The 20240-nt window shown below is 30.7% G+C and overlaps 1 protein-coding gene across 2 annotated transcripts in view; it reads left to right on the top strand.

The window, feature by feature from the left end:
* The window catches only part of LOC148601284 (solute carrier family 2, facilitated glucose transporter member 1-like), a 48691-nt gene extending 29159 nt beyond the window's left edge, over positions 1 to 19532 (top strand). For both annotated transcript variants that reach the window (XM_088556206.1, XM_088556207.1), the window contains exons 2-11: positions 1063 to 1170; positions 3107 to 3417; positions 4281 to 4405; positions 5258 to 5398; positions 5966 to 6103; positions 7133 to 7320; positions 7837 to 8067; positions 8657 to 8732; positions 9697 to 9824; positions 10636 to 19532. In XM_088556206.1, the coding sequence (XP_088412332.1) occupies positions 1063 to 1170; positions 3107 to 3417; positions 4281 to 4405; positions 5258 to 5398; positions 5966 to 6103; positions 7133 to 7320; positions 7837 to 8067; positions 8657 to 8732; positions 9697 to 9824; positions 10636 to 10830 (1641 nt within the window). In that variant the 3' untranslated portion in view covers positions 10831 to 19532. The remainder of the gene's footprint in view (positions 1 to 1062; positions 1171 to 3106; positions 3418 to 4280; positions 4406 to 5257; positions 5399 to 5965; positions 6104 to 7132; positions 7321 to 7836; positions 8068 to 8656; positions 8733 to 9696; positions 9825 to 10635) is intronic.
* Positions 19533 to 20240: the final 708 nt, after the last annotated feature.

Below are 20240 nucleotides of genomic sequence, written 5' to 3'. Positions count from 1 at the left end.
CAAATATGTCAGGGTCGTATTACTATAATCAATGTTAATGGTCCTGGTAAAATATAGCAACTATAATATAATTTGTAGACCGTATAAAATTGTGTGATATATGATTTATTTAGTTGTGTCCCCAAAGGTGACCATTATTGTTGATAAAGTATGGTGAATCTATGACAAGAGGTTATTTGTCCAACCTACTGGTAGTTTAATTTGGGGATTTATGGGGATATCTGTATTTGAAGATTTGATGGTTGTGAATCAAGTGTACTGTAGTACAATTATTTGTGATTGTTAACACAAGATTAAAAATGGTAAATCTTCAAAAATAGTACAGATGTCTCCATTCAAATGCTTTGTACACATCAGTCTCTCAAAAAACTTTGAAATCATAAGATGATGTTAGGTTTGTAATAAATTTTAAAGATGGTATGTGAGATGTTTGACTTTTATATATTAGATATAGTCTTTGATACATGTGCATTGAACATGCAAAAGCATTAAGAAATTTTATTATTTTTTTAAAGTCCTGGGAAAAAAATAAGTAATCATATAAAAATAAGTAAAAATTTATGACTTAGTCTACTGTACAGACATGAGGTATCGTTTCAAATTAGAATGCATGATCCAAGACCATTTAAAAGGTCTACCCACTGAAAAAAAAGTTGTAATGCAATGATATAAAGGCCCAAGTTACCAAAGTAACATCACTCTCAAAGGTCACTTTCAAGGTGAGATAATCATAGACCTTTGACCCTTTTTACTTTAAATATTTGCAATGAACAAGGAGTGACAAGCGCTGATGATAACCCTACCATTTATTTAAGGAGGTAGACCTAGGGTAAGGGACATAACTCTTAAAATCAGTGATATGTTTCTATTATATTCTATTTCACCTATCTAAAAGCCTATCAAGCTTTCATTTGAAACAGAATGAAATCAGTCCAAGTTACTTAGGTGTTTATATGAGATTGTTGTAAAATGCTGCATACAGATGTTCCAGTGACTTGCAAGAGTCCCTTACCCTACCTTAACTTCAATTTAGTAAAATATTGGGTTTTTTTTCTGTTTCAGCGAGAAATAAACTACACTTGTATGCTGGTTTTCAGCATTATTGTTTGTGTAATTGGTAACAGTTTCCTTTATGGCTATAACATTGGTGTTATCAACAATCCGTCAGGGGTAAGTCTCTTTAAAACACAGACAGACAAACAAGTTATTGCCATTTGGATCTCTTATTGTTTATGGATCAGTCCTTATTTAGTCAGATTGAGTAGACTACTTTCACATTCACATCATTTCTTGAAAAGTTCTTCATTTATATGGAGGTCAACTAAGGTCAACAAGCATAAAATTAGACACATTGCAATAATGATTTGATTTCTTTAAAGAAATTTTAAATGATATACTGTAAGCGTATTAATTTTCGTATTTGCTCATTTTCATGGATTCTGTCAAGCGAACAGGAATCTATTCTCTGATAAGCTTTATATAATGTTAAATATCAATTTCGTGTGTACTATTTTTCGTGCTTTCATGTTCACAGTGAAAACTAATACTTATATAGTATTATTATAGAAGCATTTCGTGGACATATATTTCTACATAATTATTATTAGTCTTGTATCCTTCAAATCCGAATTCCTTTCTTTGTCTAGTATTAAACAGTAAATCAGTCTTTCTGAAGGTTCGTTGGACCATCCGATATCACCGGTAAAAATGTGAAAGGACCAGTAAAAAAATCTGTAACGCCAGACCAGAAGTCAGGAAAATTTACGATATTAGTCATTCTTGATTCATGTCAAAGTAGACAGTAAATCTTGGTTCGGTCCTGAAAATAGTATGTAATCACAGGACCAAATGTCCAGAAAAAAAAATGATCATTTGGAAAGACTGAGTAAACCAGTTTCCGCCAGGTTTGAGGTAAATGGTGAATGTGAAAGTCTTCTATAAGCATTTACTGAAACTCAGTATTGTAATACTTATTACTGTTGTTTATTCAAATATGCCTGAAAAATACATTATGAATGGCTTATTATTTTTTAAAACTGCAAGAGATTGACAGCATCAGATGTTTGTTTAATAATCTGTTGTAACAAACAACAGTTAAAATTAATACTTTTACAGTATTGTAAACTGTCTAAAATGAACTCATTTGGGGCTGAAGAAGGTACCTCTCAAGGTACAAACACTTACAAAAACCACCTCAATTGGTACCTCTTAAACTAAAAATAATTAAAACCACTTCAATTAGTACCTCTCTAGTTATACACACTTACAAAACCCACCTCCATTGGTAACTCTTAAGTTATAAACACTTACAAAAACCACCTCCATGGTTGCTTCTTAAACAAAAAATAATTACAAAAACCACCTCAGTTGATATCTCTCTAATTATAAACACTTACAAAAGCCACCTTCATAGTTACCTCTTAAACTAAAAATAATTATAGAAATCACCTTAACTGGTACCTCTCAAACTAAGAATAATTACAAAAAACCTCAATTGGACTACTCAAACTAAAAATTATTTCAAAAACCACTTTGATTGGTACATTTCAGACTATAAACACTTAAAAAAAACACCTTCATTGATACCTCTCAAACTATAACCATACTTAAACCACCTCAATTGGTACCTCTCAAAATATAATTATACTTAAACTACCTCAATTGGTACCTCTCAAACTATAACCATACTTAAACAACCTCAGTTGGTACCTCTCAAACTATAACCATACTTTAACAACATCAATTGGTACCTCTCAAACTAAAAATCATTTCGAAAACCACCTTAATTTTTTCCCTCATACAATTATTATACTACATGCAGTGTACACATGAATCTGTAATTCCTGAAGAAGTTAAGATGTCTTAAGTTTTTTTTTTAGAAATTATGGGTTACCCAGATTGTGAAAATTGAACCACAAAATTTAATAGCAATTAATCTTAACATAAAGAAGCTTTAGATTATTGATAATTTTAATAAGTTGAAGTACCACATTAGATTCAGAAACTATAAATTACATACCATGTACACATGTTTGACTCCAAACCACCAAAAAAATTGATCACCTAATATTCAGTCATTCAGTATTGTATATTTCATATTTTTCAGGTTATCCGTGTGTTTTATGTTGAAACATTGGGCATAAGAGCTCAAAAACTTCCTCCAAACTGGTTTGAACTTAAACAAAAATATATGGATGTCATGTCTGACGAGAAGGCTGAATTGGATAACCAATGGAGGAATAGTACAAATATGACATCTCTTAACAACACCATTCAATCTGTTATAGACGGAATTAATTATAAGTCTGAACATGACGATAACATAGAAATTTTGTGGTCCGTTACAGTGGCTATATTTGTATTGTTTGGTATGATTGGAGCATTTCTTTCTGGCAAGTTTGCAGATGCATTTGGAAGGTAAGTTATAGATGTACATTGATAAAGCTGTAAATCATGACCTTGTAACCACAAGTAAGATACCTAGTTACATGTAGCTAACTGCTGGTAAGCTACTTAAAGGGGCTCATTAAAGAAAAATCTAAAATTCATCAAGCTTTCCTTATTTTAATTTTTGTAGCTCAGTTCAGTGGAAGAAATAAAAGCAATACAATGCAAAGATTATTAGGGCCCCACCATGAAGAGTGGCAGTCACCCTATAGTGTTCACTCTGTCATGGGTCCTTCTGTTACAAACTTGGGTCAGAGCTGTAACTTTTTTGTCTTTCAATGTAGCCTTTTGAATTTGGCATGTAGGTAGATCACCTGAAGACCAGGGGCAGGCCGGGTGAGGGCAATATGGGTGTACGTCCCCCTTAAAAAAAAAAAATAAATAAAAAAACTATCTTTATCTGCTAAATATTGTATTAAATGCGGCAATTTATTATATCCATTTATGAAAGATGTCATAATCTATTTTTGGTTTATACCGATTCTCATTATTATGCTTCCCCTTCATAAAATCATGGACCTTGAAACCTTGACCTCAAGGTCAAATTCCTGTTTTTTCGGTGACAAATTCTTGTCTAGGCTGTAATTTTTTGTCTTTTGATGTGGGCTTTTGATATTTGGCATGTGGGTAGATCACCTGAATCCGTTTAGTATATACGGCTTGATTTCCATGGTGGGGCCCACAGAGATGGATTCCATCTCAATGATTTCTAGTATAAACCATATTTAGCTTATCCTTACGGATCCCCATTCATCTGATCTAATGATTCTATGAACACCTGTTTAAACCAAAGTCCGACAAAAGTTAAGACATGTACATGTATTTTTTTTCAGGAAGAAAGGAATGATAATCATTACGGTACTGATGTTTTTGGCAGCTATTGCCGGTGGTATACCCAAGATAGCCAAGTCTTTAGAAGTTATCATTGTTCACAGGGCATTAGTTGGATTACATTGTGGTAAGATTTTGTATACATCCTTATTTAACTCCTAAGCACAAATGGGACTAACTGAGTTTGTACACAGCCCAAATGTGCCACACATGAGAATCATATTTGCAACATATGATTTTCATAAGAATCAAACATGATATGTTTTGGTTTACATATGGCTATCACATGTTTATTATATGATAATCTGTTTTCAAGCCAAAATTTACATATGAGAATCATATAATAGTCATATCTTCCAAGTCAAAATTAACATATGAGAATCATATAATAATCTTATGACCATCATATGTAGATTATCATATGGTTACCATATGATTATCATATGAATCAAGCACCATATGATTATCATATGTGGCACATTATAATATTTTATGTGTTTTCAAATGATTTCAAAGGTAGCCATGTTATTACAGCTAAATCTAAGGCAATATTTAAAGTGACAAATATAAAGTATTGAAAACCATGGAGACAGGAATAACAAAAAAATGATAAAAACTTACAGTGATTTGAAATAAAGTGATATCCATTTCAATACAATGAGCTTCTTAGTGATTTAATTTGTTCATTTGGTAGAAATCTGTCGTACAGGCAAACAATTTGTTTGGTGTATTTTTGTGTGAAATTTTACAATAACATGCAAAAATGTTGCATTTTATTCCAGTTTTAGGGGGTTTACTTCGGCTTTGCCCCTGTGAATACATAACCTGTTTGCTGTTGTAAAAGTCTTCACACTGATATAAAAATTTCATTTTTGAAGAAAGAAAAAAATAGTATCAAAGAAAATTCAATAAAAAAAAAATATGTAGAAATATTAAAAACTGACTTAATTCTGTTTATCAAAAATGTGATACAATACAGGGTTGAATGTCAGCTTAGCATCACTGTATTTGGCTGAGATTTCTCCAAAAAAGATCAGAGGAGCAATTGGTACCTGTCATCAGCTGTTCATAACCATTGGTATTCTGTGGTCAAACATCATGGGTGTATCTAAGTTAGCAGGTAAATATATATATATAGATGTTTTGGGAGTGGATTCTTCTACATTTTGTCACACGTGAAGTTCATGGTAAGTGCATTTCACATAAAAATTACATTAAATCTAAGTTTTTATAAGAATCAGGTAAAATGGTAAAAAATCAGAAACATTACTGATCTGACAATATAATTTCATTCTGTGATGCTTTCTCTGAAAAGACCATCATTTAATCTCTGCATCATTGGATTTGCTCAGAAAGTTTTTATATAGAATATTAAAAAAATGTTATGCACCCTTGAAATGTTCATTTTCACTACATTTCAATGAAATTATATCTGAATTTACCAAGGTCATTTGGAAAATCTTGCCTTTTTTCCTTGATTTTAATGGTGCAGATTGTCAAGTTAAAGTTTCAAAATGGTGTTTTTTTTTCATACCATGTTTCACCTACTGCTTGATTATTACAGAGGCTGACACTTAATTTCATGAGAAGCTCAATTCACATGAATATCACATGAACAATATTTTCAAGTGTATCTGAAATATCATTGTTGTATGTCATCTTACAATGAAAATTCTCTCCATTTTAGGAACACCTGATAAATGGGAATGGGTGTTTATATTTAATGCATTCCCAGCATTTTTGTGTTTAGTACTCATGCCTCTATGTCCAGAAAGTCCCAGATATTTACTGATCAAAAGAGGACAAGAACAAGAAGCTAGAGAAGGTATGAATGAAGGCCTTTTATATACATATATATGTATATATATACAGATTAAGTTAAGAAGGACCTGAACCTTAACTAGCCCTGTTAACCTGATAATTTGGAATTTTCAAACATCCAGTGTGGGAAAGCACCGCTCGTCAGCTCACCAAATATGAGTAGATGTGTAATTTGGCGAGTTCTTATTAGCTTACATTCGTCAATTTGGCAACCGTCATTTGATTGGCAAGTTCCAAGGAAAATTAACCAGCTAACAGGTTATTTAGCCAGCACTCCACAGTTCAGTTTAGTTTCGCACTTTTGGCTAGGGATGAAAAATGACATTAATGGAAACCATTGGTTGCTATAGTGATTAAAAATGAAGAATTTATTGTTGATAAAACATTTTCTGAAAAAAGGGGACTTTTCAAAGTATTTTGCAATGTTTTATATATTTTCAATGTTGAAGGGGCTTTTTTTCAATGACAATTTGACTTCATTGTGAAAGTGAAAGTACTATTTTGTTACTGTAAAGTGCATGAAAAATTTATTCGAAAGTGGAAAAGTTTTTGATTAATTTAAAAACAAATGAATTTGGCTTGTTGAATTTCTATTTGGCTAGCAAGATCAATAATCCACTAGCCAGAATGGCAAGTTGGGGGAAAAAAATGGTTTCCCACACTGAACATCCCATCACTTTAATTGTCATGGTGTCTTTTGTTGTTTCTAGGTTACAATCTCATCACTTTAGTTTCCCATGGCAACTACAAATTATTCAGTGTTTTATAAATAAGAGTATGCTGGGCATGATGCCATATGTAAAATTTACAGTCAGTCTAATTTTAATGACGCTGTCGATTTTGTCGCCCACAGACACTTGGTTTTCATGCAGTTGGTTGATCTTAATGAAATTTTACAACAAACCTCAAAAAGGAAGGTTATATCAAACTTTAGTTGTGTGTCCATATTGTTCAAGGAGTTTCCTCTGTGGTCATATCAAACTGCACCCTGCAAGGTATTTTATTTACTTTTACCTCAATTTCAATTTTGCAGGTTTAAGAAAGTTACGTGGGTATGAGGATGTTGAAGATGAAATTGATGAGATGAAGGTTGAAGCCCGTCGTTCTCAAAGCATCAAGGAGTTCTCAATGAAGGAATTATTGACTACACCTGACTTGCGTATTCCGATTGTAATTGCCTGCTGTCTGCAGATTTCTCAACAGTTCTCTGGTATAAATGCTGTAAGTACCTAGAAAAACAAACCCTACTTAGAACTAGAAAAAAACTGAGATGGAATTTTCATATAGCAGCTATTATTAAGTACATGCATTGCAGCAGTCCTTATAAATATCAGGCAAAAGCTGATTAAAATACCACATAATTAATTCTAATTCTAATGTCTTGACTGTAATGATTTTGGCATGATTAATTGAGTTAGTTAAGCATAATTGCTACCAGATTTTTACCTGAGGGGGGCCACAGTGATGGATTCCATCTCAATGATATCTAGTTTAATTTCTAATCTATTGAAGTCAAAATTAAGATTTGTCCCTCCATCAAAGCCTTATTTAGTTGAAATTATTTGCAGACTGATCAATGTTAATAATGTCACAGTACATAGTTAGTTTATGGAAAATGACCTATTTTGCCCAGATGAAAAACACACAATGAAATTAAATTATTATATATTGACTGAATTAGCTTAACTTAATAGTAGTACAGGTTTTATGTTAATCATTAATCCTTTTCTTTCCTAGGTGATGTCATACTCAAAGTTCATGTACAAAAATGCTGGAGTAGATGTAAACTTACTTGAATGGGTTGTATGTTTGACCAGTACAATTAATGTCCTGACGACCATTCCTGCTGTACCACTGATGGAGAAACTTGGCCGACGCCCACTTCTTATCTATCCAATGATTATTATGGCTTTGTCCTTCCTTGTTCTGACCATTTTCCACAATCTGCAGTATGTTGAATCATTGAAAGTATGTAATTTTGACTTTTTATTAAGCAATGATTCATTTTTAATTTGAACAAGTTATTATGTTATTTTGTTATCGAGTTGTCAATGGTCAAGATTGACATTCCAAAGACTAAAAAATATACTGGAGTATATTATTTTTTTTCAGTGTATTTAAATCCTTGAAGAAATGAATTCGTTCTTTAGTTAATTGGTGTTTAAGGCTAGGAGTTTACTGCTTACAGTACATCTGTCCCAAATAATAATCAACACATTTTATATGAGGTTTAAGTAATCATATCTTTACAAGACAAACTCTGTAGCAGTGTGCTTTGTTATGCAGCCTGTATTATTTCAGTTGTGTTTATTTGAATTACTCTATGTCTGTTTCTTTTCAAGTTAGTTATTTTTTAAATATAACAAAATTTCCATTCTGGTATGACACCAGATTGATGTCTGAATAAATTGTGTGGACTTATTTCTTTAAGTTTTAAGACAAATGTGAATGCTCTGAAAATGTCATGTACAAATAATATTACCTTCATTTTTCATATTTTAGAGAATTTCTTTAATTTTTTAATAGATACATAATTTCGCTTTGTCTTATTTTTCAGGAATCCCATGCTATTTTTGCTATTATAGGAATTATTGCCATGCATACATACGTCATTGGTTTTGCTGTTGGACTTGGTATGTATTTAAATTAGTACTGATACTCACTGAATCCACCAAACACTTGGACAATTTAATTACCAGTCCATATAAAATATCAGACACTGCCTGTGGTAAAGTGGTTCATGGTGTAGAAAACTCCATGGATCAGACAATGATTTTTTTGTCTATGTATGCTGTATTTTCATGTGACAATAGTCCATTTTGTATTTAGATTTGTACTTTTGAGAAAACTACACTTTCATCTCCCACTCAAATCAAACCAAGTCAAGAATGATAACTCTTGCCAAGTGCCAATTTCATGTACAATCTATATAAGTTTTGTCTCAAATGCACAACAACCAAATGAAAAACTAAGACTGGTTATGTAATCTACAATGGTTTCTGAACAAGAAATAAAACTGAGTTTGGTGGGTTTTTGATATGCATGAAACACCTCCTGTTTGATTTTTATAAAGACTGATACTTAAAAAGTATTTATCACATCACCAATTATGCAATGATGTGTCACATAATTGAAATTTACACAATGGAGTCAAACTTCCAATACTTTTTTACTGTGAAATTAACAAGACCCACATGGTGGCGGATATAAGCTCCACAAGGAATCAGAAGTAAGCTGCACACAGTTGCAGCCGTTTGTGTCCTCTTTTACCACCTCAGACCTTTCAAATTTCTCAGATTGTATTAAAAACAAATGTTGTTTTACATTCAATTTTTCCCAACATTGCAAGATTCTTACATTTTTGGAGAGGGCTGACTGCAGCATCTAAAGTGAGTATTTAATGTCAGATGCTCTTAGAATTTCACAAAATCATGTGAAGTAATGTATATGTCATCCAGCAGTTTGTTTTAATAAAAGTTGGTAGTCAGAGATTTTTTTAAGTAATGATATGACCAAATAAATGTTTTCAAACATTTAAGCGCAGAAGAGTCAAAAATGCTACTTAAAAGGTAACGAGAACTTTTTTTTCTTTATTAGGACCCATTCCTTTCATTGTTGTTGGTGAGATCTTCAGACAGGAACCTAGAGCTGCCGCCATGAGTTTGTCCTTGACCTTTAACTGGGTCTGTAACTTCATACTTATGATGGTCTTCCGATTCATGCAGGTGAGCTTTCATTGTTAACTTCACACATGTGATTTTACTTTTTATTTTTACTTTCTTTTTTGTCATTTAGACAGACATGTTATTGAGAAAGAGCTGGTGTTAGAGGGTGTAATATGACTATTTTGTCTCCAATGGAAAATAAACAAACTAGGGGGAATTTGAACTACTGTGAAAGTACTATTGTTCATGGGGTACCAATTTTTGTGGTTTTTATGGGTAGGTCAAACCATGAAATTTGGTTCCCAACGAATAGTAGATTCCCATTGACATGTATACTGAAAACTTTGAAACCTTGAAGTCAAGAATCCACGAACTTGTGTTTCTTCCCTGATTCACGAAAATTGGTATCCACGAATTAAAGTATTTTCACAGTAGTCATTTAATAAAACAACAGTAATGAATAGGAAATAAAGACAACCATGTTACTTTAAATTCCAAAAATTCAAATTTCATATCAATATGAAGATAACAGCTTGAGGGCTTGTTATAATACTCCCAATAAATGACTAGGTGGTGTATTGAAAACACCCTGTCCGTCCATCCAAATTTCACTACAATTTTCTTGGCTCCCAATTGAAGGATTGATTTCAAATTTGGTACGAGGCTTTATATTGATGGGCATAAGTTTCAAGCAATTTTTGTTGCTCTCTGATATTTATTATTTATATCCTGTACAGGTGGGGTTATAACTAACACATCAACACTTGCAACTTTGTGTTAATGTTAAAGTATGAATGATACTATAGTATAAATCAGTGAGCATTTTCTTTAAATTGATGTAGTATTATGTGATTGATATTGTATATTGCAGAAAGCCATGTCAGGATTTGTATATCTACCATTTATTGGAGTCCTAGTTCTTGCCATCTTATTCATATTCTTTATGGTACCTGAAACAAAGAACAGAACATTTGATGAAATTGCTGCTTCAATTCATAAAGGAGGCAGAAAGCAGGACGGCATGCTTAATCATGAGGGAGAAGAGATGCAAACAATGAAAGCTTGATGATAGTCATATTTAGGACCTTCTTTAGTTTAAAGCCTGAAGCTTTTTGGAAATTGACCATATGCCATGCTTTTTATTACCTGTGCCAAATCATACGTTTATTCTATATTCTTAAATTTTCAGAATCAGTTACCGTTAACATATTAATTTCTTGGAGTACTAATTTTCACCATTTTTTGGGTGTGGACTGAAAAGCACAAAAATAGTACCCAGGAAATTGATTTTTAACACTGTGTAATACTGATAACTTTTTAGAAAATTGATACTTGCAAATATGTTCACTTGGTTATGAAATTTGAAAATCAGATTGACTAAGTAATCAAACACAACAATTTTGATTTATTGATAATTAAAACTTTCAAACCTGTCTAATAGTTTAAATTTGAACATTATTGTTTGTATCACTTTGAATGAGCATGTGAAATAGATTGGTTACTGTAGGCATATAGTCAATTTTCACTCTGAAGGGTTACTCTGTTGTTTTTATGCTTTCGTACATGTAGATTCAGGGCTCATTCCATTATAAATATGTGTTCCAGTCCGTTATTGCTTTTAACCCAGCAACAACATACCAGTAGCTTTATTAAAAAATACTCTATTTATTTTCACAGTTGCTGATGTTTGTGAATTATGCCAAGTTACATGTAACATAATTCCAGGTATTCATTTTCATAGTTTCAGTGAGAAAACAATTGAAAACTGTTTAAATAGGGACTTCCAAATTTAATGATCTAAAATGTGCTATTTTGTAAAAGGATTCATATTTACATTATAGTGTATTCTGAATTACATTGTAGTGGATTCAGAATGACATGGTAGTGGATTCAGAATTACATTGTAGTGGATTCAGAATGACATAGTAGTTGATTCAGAATTCCAATGTAGTGGATTCAGAATGACATTGTAGTGCTCAATGTTATTTATTAATGAATTTTTTGTTGGGTATTGTTTTAGAAGGGGCCATTCATTACAGGTTACAAAATCTTTTTTGATTTTTTTTTTATGTCTAGATTTTATTTTTATCTTGTACAGATTTTTTATTTGATTAGACAAATTTCTCAGATAACTTAATTTAGGTCAGTTACACTGGTATTTTGAAGCTGGGTCTACTGTTTCCTGTTGTTTTGATGAGAATTATCCCCCTTGTTTATGCAGATTTCATGTTATTGTTAAAGTTTTGTTGCTGTGTTTTTTTGTTTTTGATGAATCTTATTGTTTTTAATTCACCAATCTCAATTTCATTAGGTCAAAAATTGTGGCCTAAATGGGATAGAATCTCATATAGTACCATATATTTTTTTATTACATCACTTTGTTAAGAACTATTTCTTGTTACATGTATTATGATAAAGCAAAAGCTGATCAAAGTTATAGCTAATAATATTTATTTGATACATCTCAATTTTTTGGTCAAAAATGTGTACTGTGATATAGATTAAGGAAATTAAGTTTTAAACCATTGATGTTTTTAGTCCATATTTTTTGCTAGAATCTCACTTGTATTTAATGTGATAACTGTGATTTTAAATCTCAATGATAGAAAAATCTTTGTGTGTTAAAGTTTGTACTTTAGTGAAAGGGCATTAAAGATTATTCTACCAGCTGGCACCTTTTTAGTAATGTATTGTTATTCATCAACTTATTTTTGGGACTGCTTTTTATGTGATATTTTCTACTAAGATATGTATTTTCAGAATTCTCTACAAGCAATTTATTCTATGCCTGACTTTTGATGGATGTATCATGGCATAGTACTGGCTGTCTGTCTTGTTATATCCTACAAAAACTAATAATGCTTTGAAAAACCAATAACAATTTTTGGTAGAAAGGAGCCCATTTGGCTTTTTATTGCAGAGTTATTGGACTTTAACCATGCAAAAAGGGGTGAGCATATCAAATGCTTAACGTGTATTTCTTTTGAGTTTTAGAAGGAAATAATAATTTAAATTTCAACATAGTTTTCAAGTCTTTTGAAACCATATTTCCATAAGGAGGAAAATGTAGATGATTAAGGAATTTAGATTTAAAATTCAATCCTTTCATGTTTGTTCTTTATTAAAACAACATTCACAGTCATGGTAGAACATCTTATTCTTGGCCAAACACTAAGTGCCAAATTATTTTACCAAGATTTTACTGTGTGTGTCATTAATTGTTCCTTTATTCAGTATTGTGTAAATCCAGCTTGTGTTATAGAATATGTTTGATTGCAGTATATTCATTCATTCATTCAATTTTTATCTAAGGTTTTGAACTTTTTTATTATTAGTTAAATACAAAAAAATCCAGTTGTCATTCTGGAAAAAATATGCATGAATAAGCTGGGTGTAAAAATTATGATATTGCACAATCGCAAATACATATACATGTATGTAACAAACATCACTTGTCATTTAGTTATTTTCATTTGATTGTTGTATCAGGGATGATTTTGTTTTGCTTTTTAGCGGAATTCCGCAATTTCAAATCCAGATTTTACTGTTACAATTCTTTTTTTACTGTATATTTACTTCTAATTTTGCCAATTTCCACTTTGTAAACACAGAAGGAAATTGAAAAAAAAACAGCAAAAGTTAAAAATATTTTTTTAAAGGCAAAGAATTAATTGATGTTTTGGATAGTACATTCTTTTATTTACATTTCCATTCTTTTAAACATTTCTTGCTTTTAATCATATTTATGGGGAATAAAAGAAATCACCCTGGGCATTGCTTCTCAGCTTTAATTGTTAAACTTTGATATCATATGAATTTACAATGTATTGTAAACTAACCATTATTTCATGGAATAATAATTAGTTTTAAGTCACACAATGTCCTAGTTTTAAGGAGATTTCAACATTTTTAAAATGTGAGTCTAGTATCAGATTAAGAAATATTTTTGTACATATATGGTGAGTTTTGTGGTAGAGTTCATATGAATTGAGCTTTCATACAAATGTTGTTAATATGAAAATCCCGTGAAATTTATGTTAAATTCATAATCAGTTAACATGAATTTCATATGAGCTATTTTTATCTTAGTTAAAAGACTAAAACCATATAAGTCATTTTCTCTTTGAAAAAAATGTTCACTTCTTTCAGTCCACTCCCTAAGGATGTCAAATATAATTATAAAAACTTTTATTTGTAGATTACTAGATATTTTAATGTCAAAAATGTTTATTTGGGTAAAGAAATTATTTAAACAGCATTATATTTAAATGTGTATTGTTGTAGGGGCACTGTATAAAAAATTAAATGACAAAAGAACAGTTGGTATGATGTAAAATGTGGTCAATATGAGAAATAGAAGTTACTGGATAAATATGGAGGCATTGACCAAAATATATTGTAGTGAAATTTTGCTACTGTATATATATATGTATACATATTCTGCTTTGATTGTTATATCAAGTGTTTTTTGTGAAAAATATTTGTTGTTGACAAAAACAAACAAAAAAAGTAATGTCTGTGTGGCTTACATTTATGTGTATGTGTTTGTAAGAATCAGGCAAAATGGGAAAAATCAGAAACATGCATGTCAAAACCCCACCAATCTGACAACATAATTTCACTCAAGGATGCTTCTTCTATTCTCTTTTTAGAAAGACCATTATTTGATCTCTACATCACTGGCATTGCTAAGAAATGTTGTCAATAGAATGTTAGAAAAAAGAGGTTTTGACAGAGTTGTCTGCCCTTGAAATGTTCATTTCCAGTGCATTTCGAATGAAATTGTAACTCACTTTATCAAAATGATATGGAAAATCTTGTCTTTTTTCCTAGATTCTGATGGCATAGTCAAATTAAACTTTCTAAATGGTGGATTTTTGCATACTATGTTTCACCCACTGCCTTGATTCTTACAGGTACTGACATACAAAATGTTGTAACATGTCATGGCAGTAATCATGCATACTTTATACTAATATGATATTGACATTGTACGCAATAGAGTTCAAATGGTATAATATTATAGTGTTTCTTGGTGTAATGGTCGAGCAAGCAGAATTGTATTTTTAGGTCATGTTTATCATTTAAAACAGATTTCTCCTGTCCATTTTACAAGTATAGCACAGTAATGCTGTTCAGAATGAAAAAGAATGGGTTTTTTTGGGTTTTTTTTAATCAGATTTTTTTTCATTAATTGTTTCCAAGGATACTTAAGAATCTAGTTGATATAACGAATTTTATTCATTTTCATGTGTGTTTTTTTTAAGCTTTTGTTTATAATAAGAGTTGGGTTCGAAATTTTTAATAAGTGGTAACAGTATTATACTATATAGCGGGTAATTTTTGCAGGGTTCTATTTTGGCATATTTTAGTGGTCTGTCTTGAAACGCTAAAATAATAATATATTAATTAATTGATAAATTCTACAAAGTAATTAGTTGGGGTTAAGTACTCAGTGTACTACCTAACATCCGCCAAAACTAGAGACACCATAATTTGCCTCTTAATTTCCAAATTTTACACCTGCCAAAATAATCCACCATATGGTAAGTATTTTTATATGTTTTCTTGTTATGATCTGTGTTGGTAACTATTGGTTTTAGTTTTGCCTATTTGTAACATATTTTAGTGATATAGTTCTTCTTATACACAATACTCAGGGGGATATATATTTAATGAAGAGGGTTTTTTCATAGTGTACCATCCCTTAAGTTTGCAGTATATTAAATTTAACCATGAACTTCAAACAAAATATGAATTGGCCAGGGTTGTTTGATACAACATATCATCAAATGAGACTCGTGAATTGACCAACAATTTTTGTAAAAATGCATACAATGTTGATGTTAGGGGGATAGAGTTGTCCTTTATTGATTAAATGACAATCACCTGATGAACTTGTATCTTTAGGTAGTTAATTGAACAGTTAAGAAGAATACGTAAATTTCTATCAGACATATTTTAACCAGACATGATTTTTTTCCACTTTTTAGCGGAATTCCACTCTTTCAAATCTGGATTTTACCATCAGAATTCTTTTTTTACTGTATATTTACTTTCCGCTTTGTTGGTAGACCTCGTAAAATCATCTCTGAGATTCTATACCTCTCTTGATTAAGATCTCCCTTTTCAGTAGGATATGGAAAGTCTAGTTCTATTTCATTTTCTTATTTGGGTTTTTAGCGATGAAGAATGCATTGAAAACTTAAGATAAATCTATATTTTAATTGTTTACTTCTGGAATCTCGCAGCATTACAATGCAAAATCATCAATTTTTATCATGTAGAAAATATTGTCATTTTCATAGGTATTTTTACATGGAAAGATGTTCTTCTTTTACTACTGAACTCTGTGTCTAATGTCTGTGCATTTGAATGGTATACTTTGACTGATGAGTCTTATATACCCTATTGTACTGTACTACCTTATGAAGTTCATCAGGTGATTACTATTCTATCAAAGGGAGACCTGAACATCACTTTTTTTACGATAAATGTTTTATTGTTCAATTTAAAAAAATTTTGTAAGCCAACATACTTATGAAATCATCCACTTGCCAGTGTTTTCATTATGATTTGAAATTTATCATGCATGGTTTTTATTGGTGGTGGCATAAATTACCACTGTAGACTTCAAAAATTTAAATGAGGATGTATGTATGTTTGTTTAGCAAACTTTTATTTTCAAAATTTGTTGAGTAAAAATGTTTTTATTTGAGAATTTTCATAAGATCACTTTAAATTGATGTATTATAACCTCATTGAAGCATTTATTAAGATATTAGATACTCTATGATTAAAATTAGTATTAAAAAATCTGAATGATATGATCAAACTTGAATAATGAAGGATTAAAAATTAAATAAAATTTGATGATAATAATGGTCTTAGAAGGAGGAAATTCCTTGGACAAGGGGAGATAACCTAGGTTATTTTACTTTGTACAGGTGTGTATATTATTGGTGTGATAAATTGATAATGTACGTTTGTTTTTGTTTTGTATTTCACATGGTTTGCCCAAATGTCATGTTCACATTGCTGTAAAATCTAAAATTTTGTGCTCTGTTTTATTTAGATGTTAGTTTTTAACATTTTACATTTTTAACAAACCAAAAAAAATTATGTACTTTAAATGATGAAATATAGACTTAAGCTCTGTTTTCAGTATATATGTTTTAATGGGAATAGAATATACAGTTTAGAATTTCTAACATTACATATACATAGATTTTTTGGCAGCTTCTCAAAGTTTGTTATAATTTTGATGTATTTATAACTTTAGTTGTTGAGTGGTTAATGATTGTGCTATTATGATTCCTTCTTGAAGATCACAAATATTCCGATTCACAGCTGGTTTAGTAACTTGACATTCAAAAGTTTATTTTAAGACTTATATTAATACAGAATATCAGGCAATTGGTTTTTGATACTGGCTTTATCACAGGTATCTCAGGTCAGACCTGTAAGGGGAACTTGAGATTCCCACGAGAAAGCCACTATCAATAACCAAATGCTTAATATCATGTTTATCGGTAATTTATAGGTAACACTTTACTTTCATTTTTTTTTTGTATGTTAAAAAAATACTACTATCAAAATTTTGACATTGAAAAAGAACACTTTCAATTGACCTATTTTGTCGGGATGAGCCAACATTATTCAACTCCTCTGTGAGGTTACGATTTTGCACGCATGCCTGGTTTTAAACTGACCAGTCATTTTTTGTATCTGGGACAGTACGCCGTAACAAGCATTATCCATCTGTGTACATCAAAGGAAAATGTCACTAATTGCCGATAAAAATATTTATTAAAATTTACTCAAAAACTAAAAAAACTTCCTACAGGACTTAAACAGTTGAATTGTTTAGATATGTATACATGTACAAATAGTGTTAAAAAAAATTTTGAAATAGTTCTAAAAAAATAATAAAAAGTTACAAAAAATGAAAACAAATTTGTGGCTTTTGCCAAATTGTAGCTGTAGAGCAAAACAAAACTTAAGTTTTAGTGCTTTTATCTCAAATTGCAACTTAGTTTTATTTTTTTTTCTTTAAATTGTTAAGTTAATTAGTGCTTCATCTTTTTATGCTTAATTTGAGTGCTACAAGTTAGTAGTTTATTTTTAATTTAAAAAAATGTATATTTCTGTTTTTAGATAGTGCTTAAAATATTTTATTTTGATTCTATTGTAACACAATCTTTTACCATATTGATTGTTGAAAGCTTAGCTTATAAAAATTTTACATGAATCAGAATTAGTGCTTTTTCTTCAAGAATCTCATATCTGGTAAATATCAATGGTAACTTTTTCTTATACTCTGTTTGAATCTCATTTAAAACAAACAAATGTAAAAAACTGAGCAGAAAAAACTTGTTTATTTCATGAATCTCTAACAAGTACATTTTGTACTTGTGATTTTTTACCTGCTTAATATATATGTATACATTGTCAATACTGAATGCCAAATTTGTTGAGATTTGAATTTATTTTGATTGAACTTACAACTGGAGTGTGGTTCACAGACACCTAGGCTGGTGTCATAAAAAATATTTTGAGATTTTCCTCAAATTCTTTCTCAGCTCAAATTTTGACCAATCAGATCACTTGAAATTGAAGATACGAGGAAACTCAAAGACTTTAGGAAAATATCGAGATTTTTTTTATGAAGCCAAGACCTGTTTTTTTTAGTGTTAGTTCTATTACTTAGTAGATTACTGATAATCTTAACAGTACAGGTGCCTGTTGTATTTGTTTTAGCTAAGAATGTGTGTTTATTGTTTTTATTTGGATGCAAGCTTACATAGCATTAAACATTTTAGCATGTTTTTTTTTATGAGTTTATGTTCATTTTAAATTTTGCCAGTTGAATACATATAATGGTTTTTATGAGTTCACCAAGTCATGATTCTAAAACAAATAAAATTTATGACAGAGTACAGCTCACGTCACCTGTTGATGGCTGATCTTTAAGTGGTCAACTCATTAAAAATTGTAGATGTAAATTTATAATCATGAATGAAGAAGATAGAATTAATCTTTTTTTATTTTGCTGTAGTTTTATTACAAATTTAACATGCAAGAATTTTTGTGAAGGTGACCACTGATCACTTAATGACAAGTTCTTCATTGCATCATTTCATTTTGTTGTGTGCTTGTAACACTGCCATTGTAAATAGGGAAACATTTATATAATCATTGGAACTTTTTTCTCTTCAGTGTGATACTTTTGTTTTGCTTTAAGGAGGTAGACCTAGGGTAAGAGACATAACTCTTGAAATTATTAATATGTTTGTATCATATTCAAGTCATCAGAGCCTATCAAGCTTTCATTTGAAACAGAATGAAATCAGTCCAAGTTACTTTGATGCTTACATGAGGTTGATGTAAAATGCTGAATACAAATGTTCTCATGATTTGTAAGAGTTGTGTCCCTTTTCTTAGGTCTAGCTCCTAAAACTCTTCTAGTGGAGTTGTTTAACAAATATGGATTCAAGCATATCAAACATTTTTGAGCAGTATTAAAAAAAAATTAAATTACCTATATATATCAAGAGTGAACTATTTTGAAAGTACCAATTATATGAAGTTTGAAATTAAAGTTGTAATATTTTAATTTGACTATAGTTACATCTTTTAGTGTCTAATCAAAAATTCTTGAGTAAACCAGTCATGCATATACTTTTTCTGCATTATTGTAAAATTCATAATATTTATTTTGAGTGGTGTTCCAATGTAGTGGTTGTAAATAAATATACTAAAAATCTATGAGTTGTGTTGACTTTCCAGTCGAAAAGTCATAAGTATAATTTGTCTCAACTTCTCCTGTTTTGTTCCCTTTTACAAAACTGCCTGGGAGTCTCTCTTGCCAAGAAATAAAATTTACTACTACAAAAGGTTACTTCAATGAATCTTTTGGTCAAGTTGGAATTTTGATAATGACTGGCTAATACTCTTCTTCAGATTTTAATATTTTAACTGAGCTAATAACTGGTTATCCTTTTTCCCTATCTGACACATTCACAGAATAAAAACAAAAACTTGTATACACTCAATGGGATTTATGGGATAGGCCACATCAGGCTTTCTATAAACAAATTTTGATCTATTTCCACCATTTATTCTGATTAAGAGTAATCAAAGGAACCAAGATTCTAGCGGAAATCAATAGAATGTAATCCAGGGACAAAGACCAGACATGGAGAACAGACAAACACAACAAAGAACATAAACTAAAATAATACATACAAAATTGTTGGAATCTGTAAGAGTAATCAAGGAAACCAAGGTTATAGTGGTAATCAAAAGAATGCAATCCAGGGAAAAAGACCAGATATGGAAAACAGACATACACAAAAAAGAACATGAACTAAAATAATACAAACAAAGAAACAAAAGTAAATTAGCAACTCCGACTCCACTAAAAACTGGGAGCATGGACCAGGTGCACCGGTAGGGTAACATAAGTGTTGGCAT

Source organism: Perna viridis, chromosome 12 (genome assembly GCF_037379345.1).
Source record: "Perna viridis isolate PV_CMFRI_1.1 ecotype Kerala chromosome 12, ASM3737934v1, whole genome shotgun sequence".
Taxonomy (NCBI): domain Eukaryota; kingdom Metazoa; phylum Mollusca; class Bivalvia; order Mytilida; family Mytilidae; genus Perna; species Perna viridis.
The sequence above is the reverse complement of the archived record's forward strand: the minus strand, read 5'-3'. Positions and strand labels throughout refer to the sequence as shown.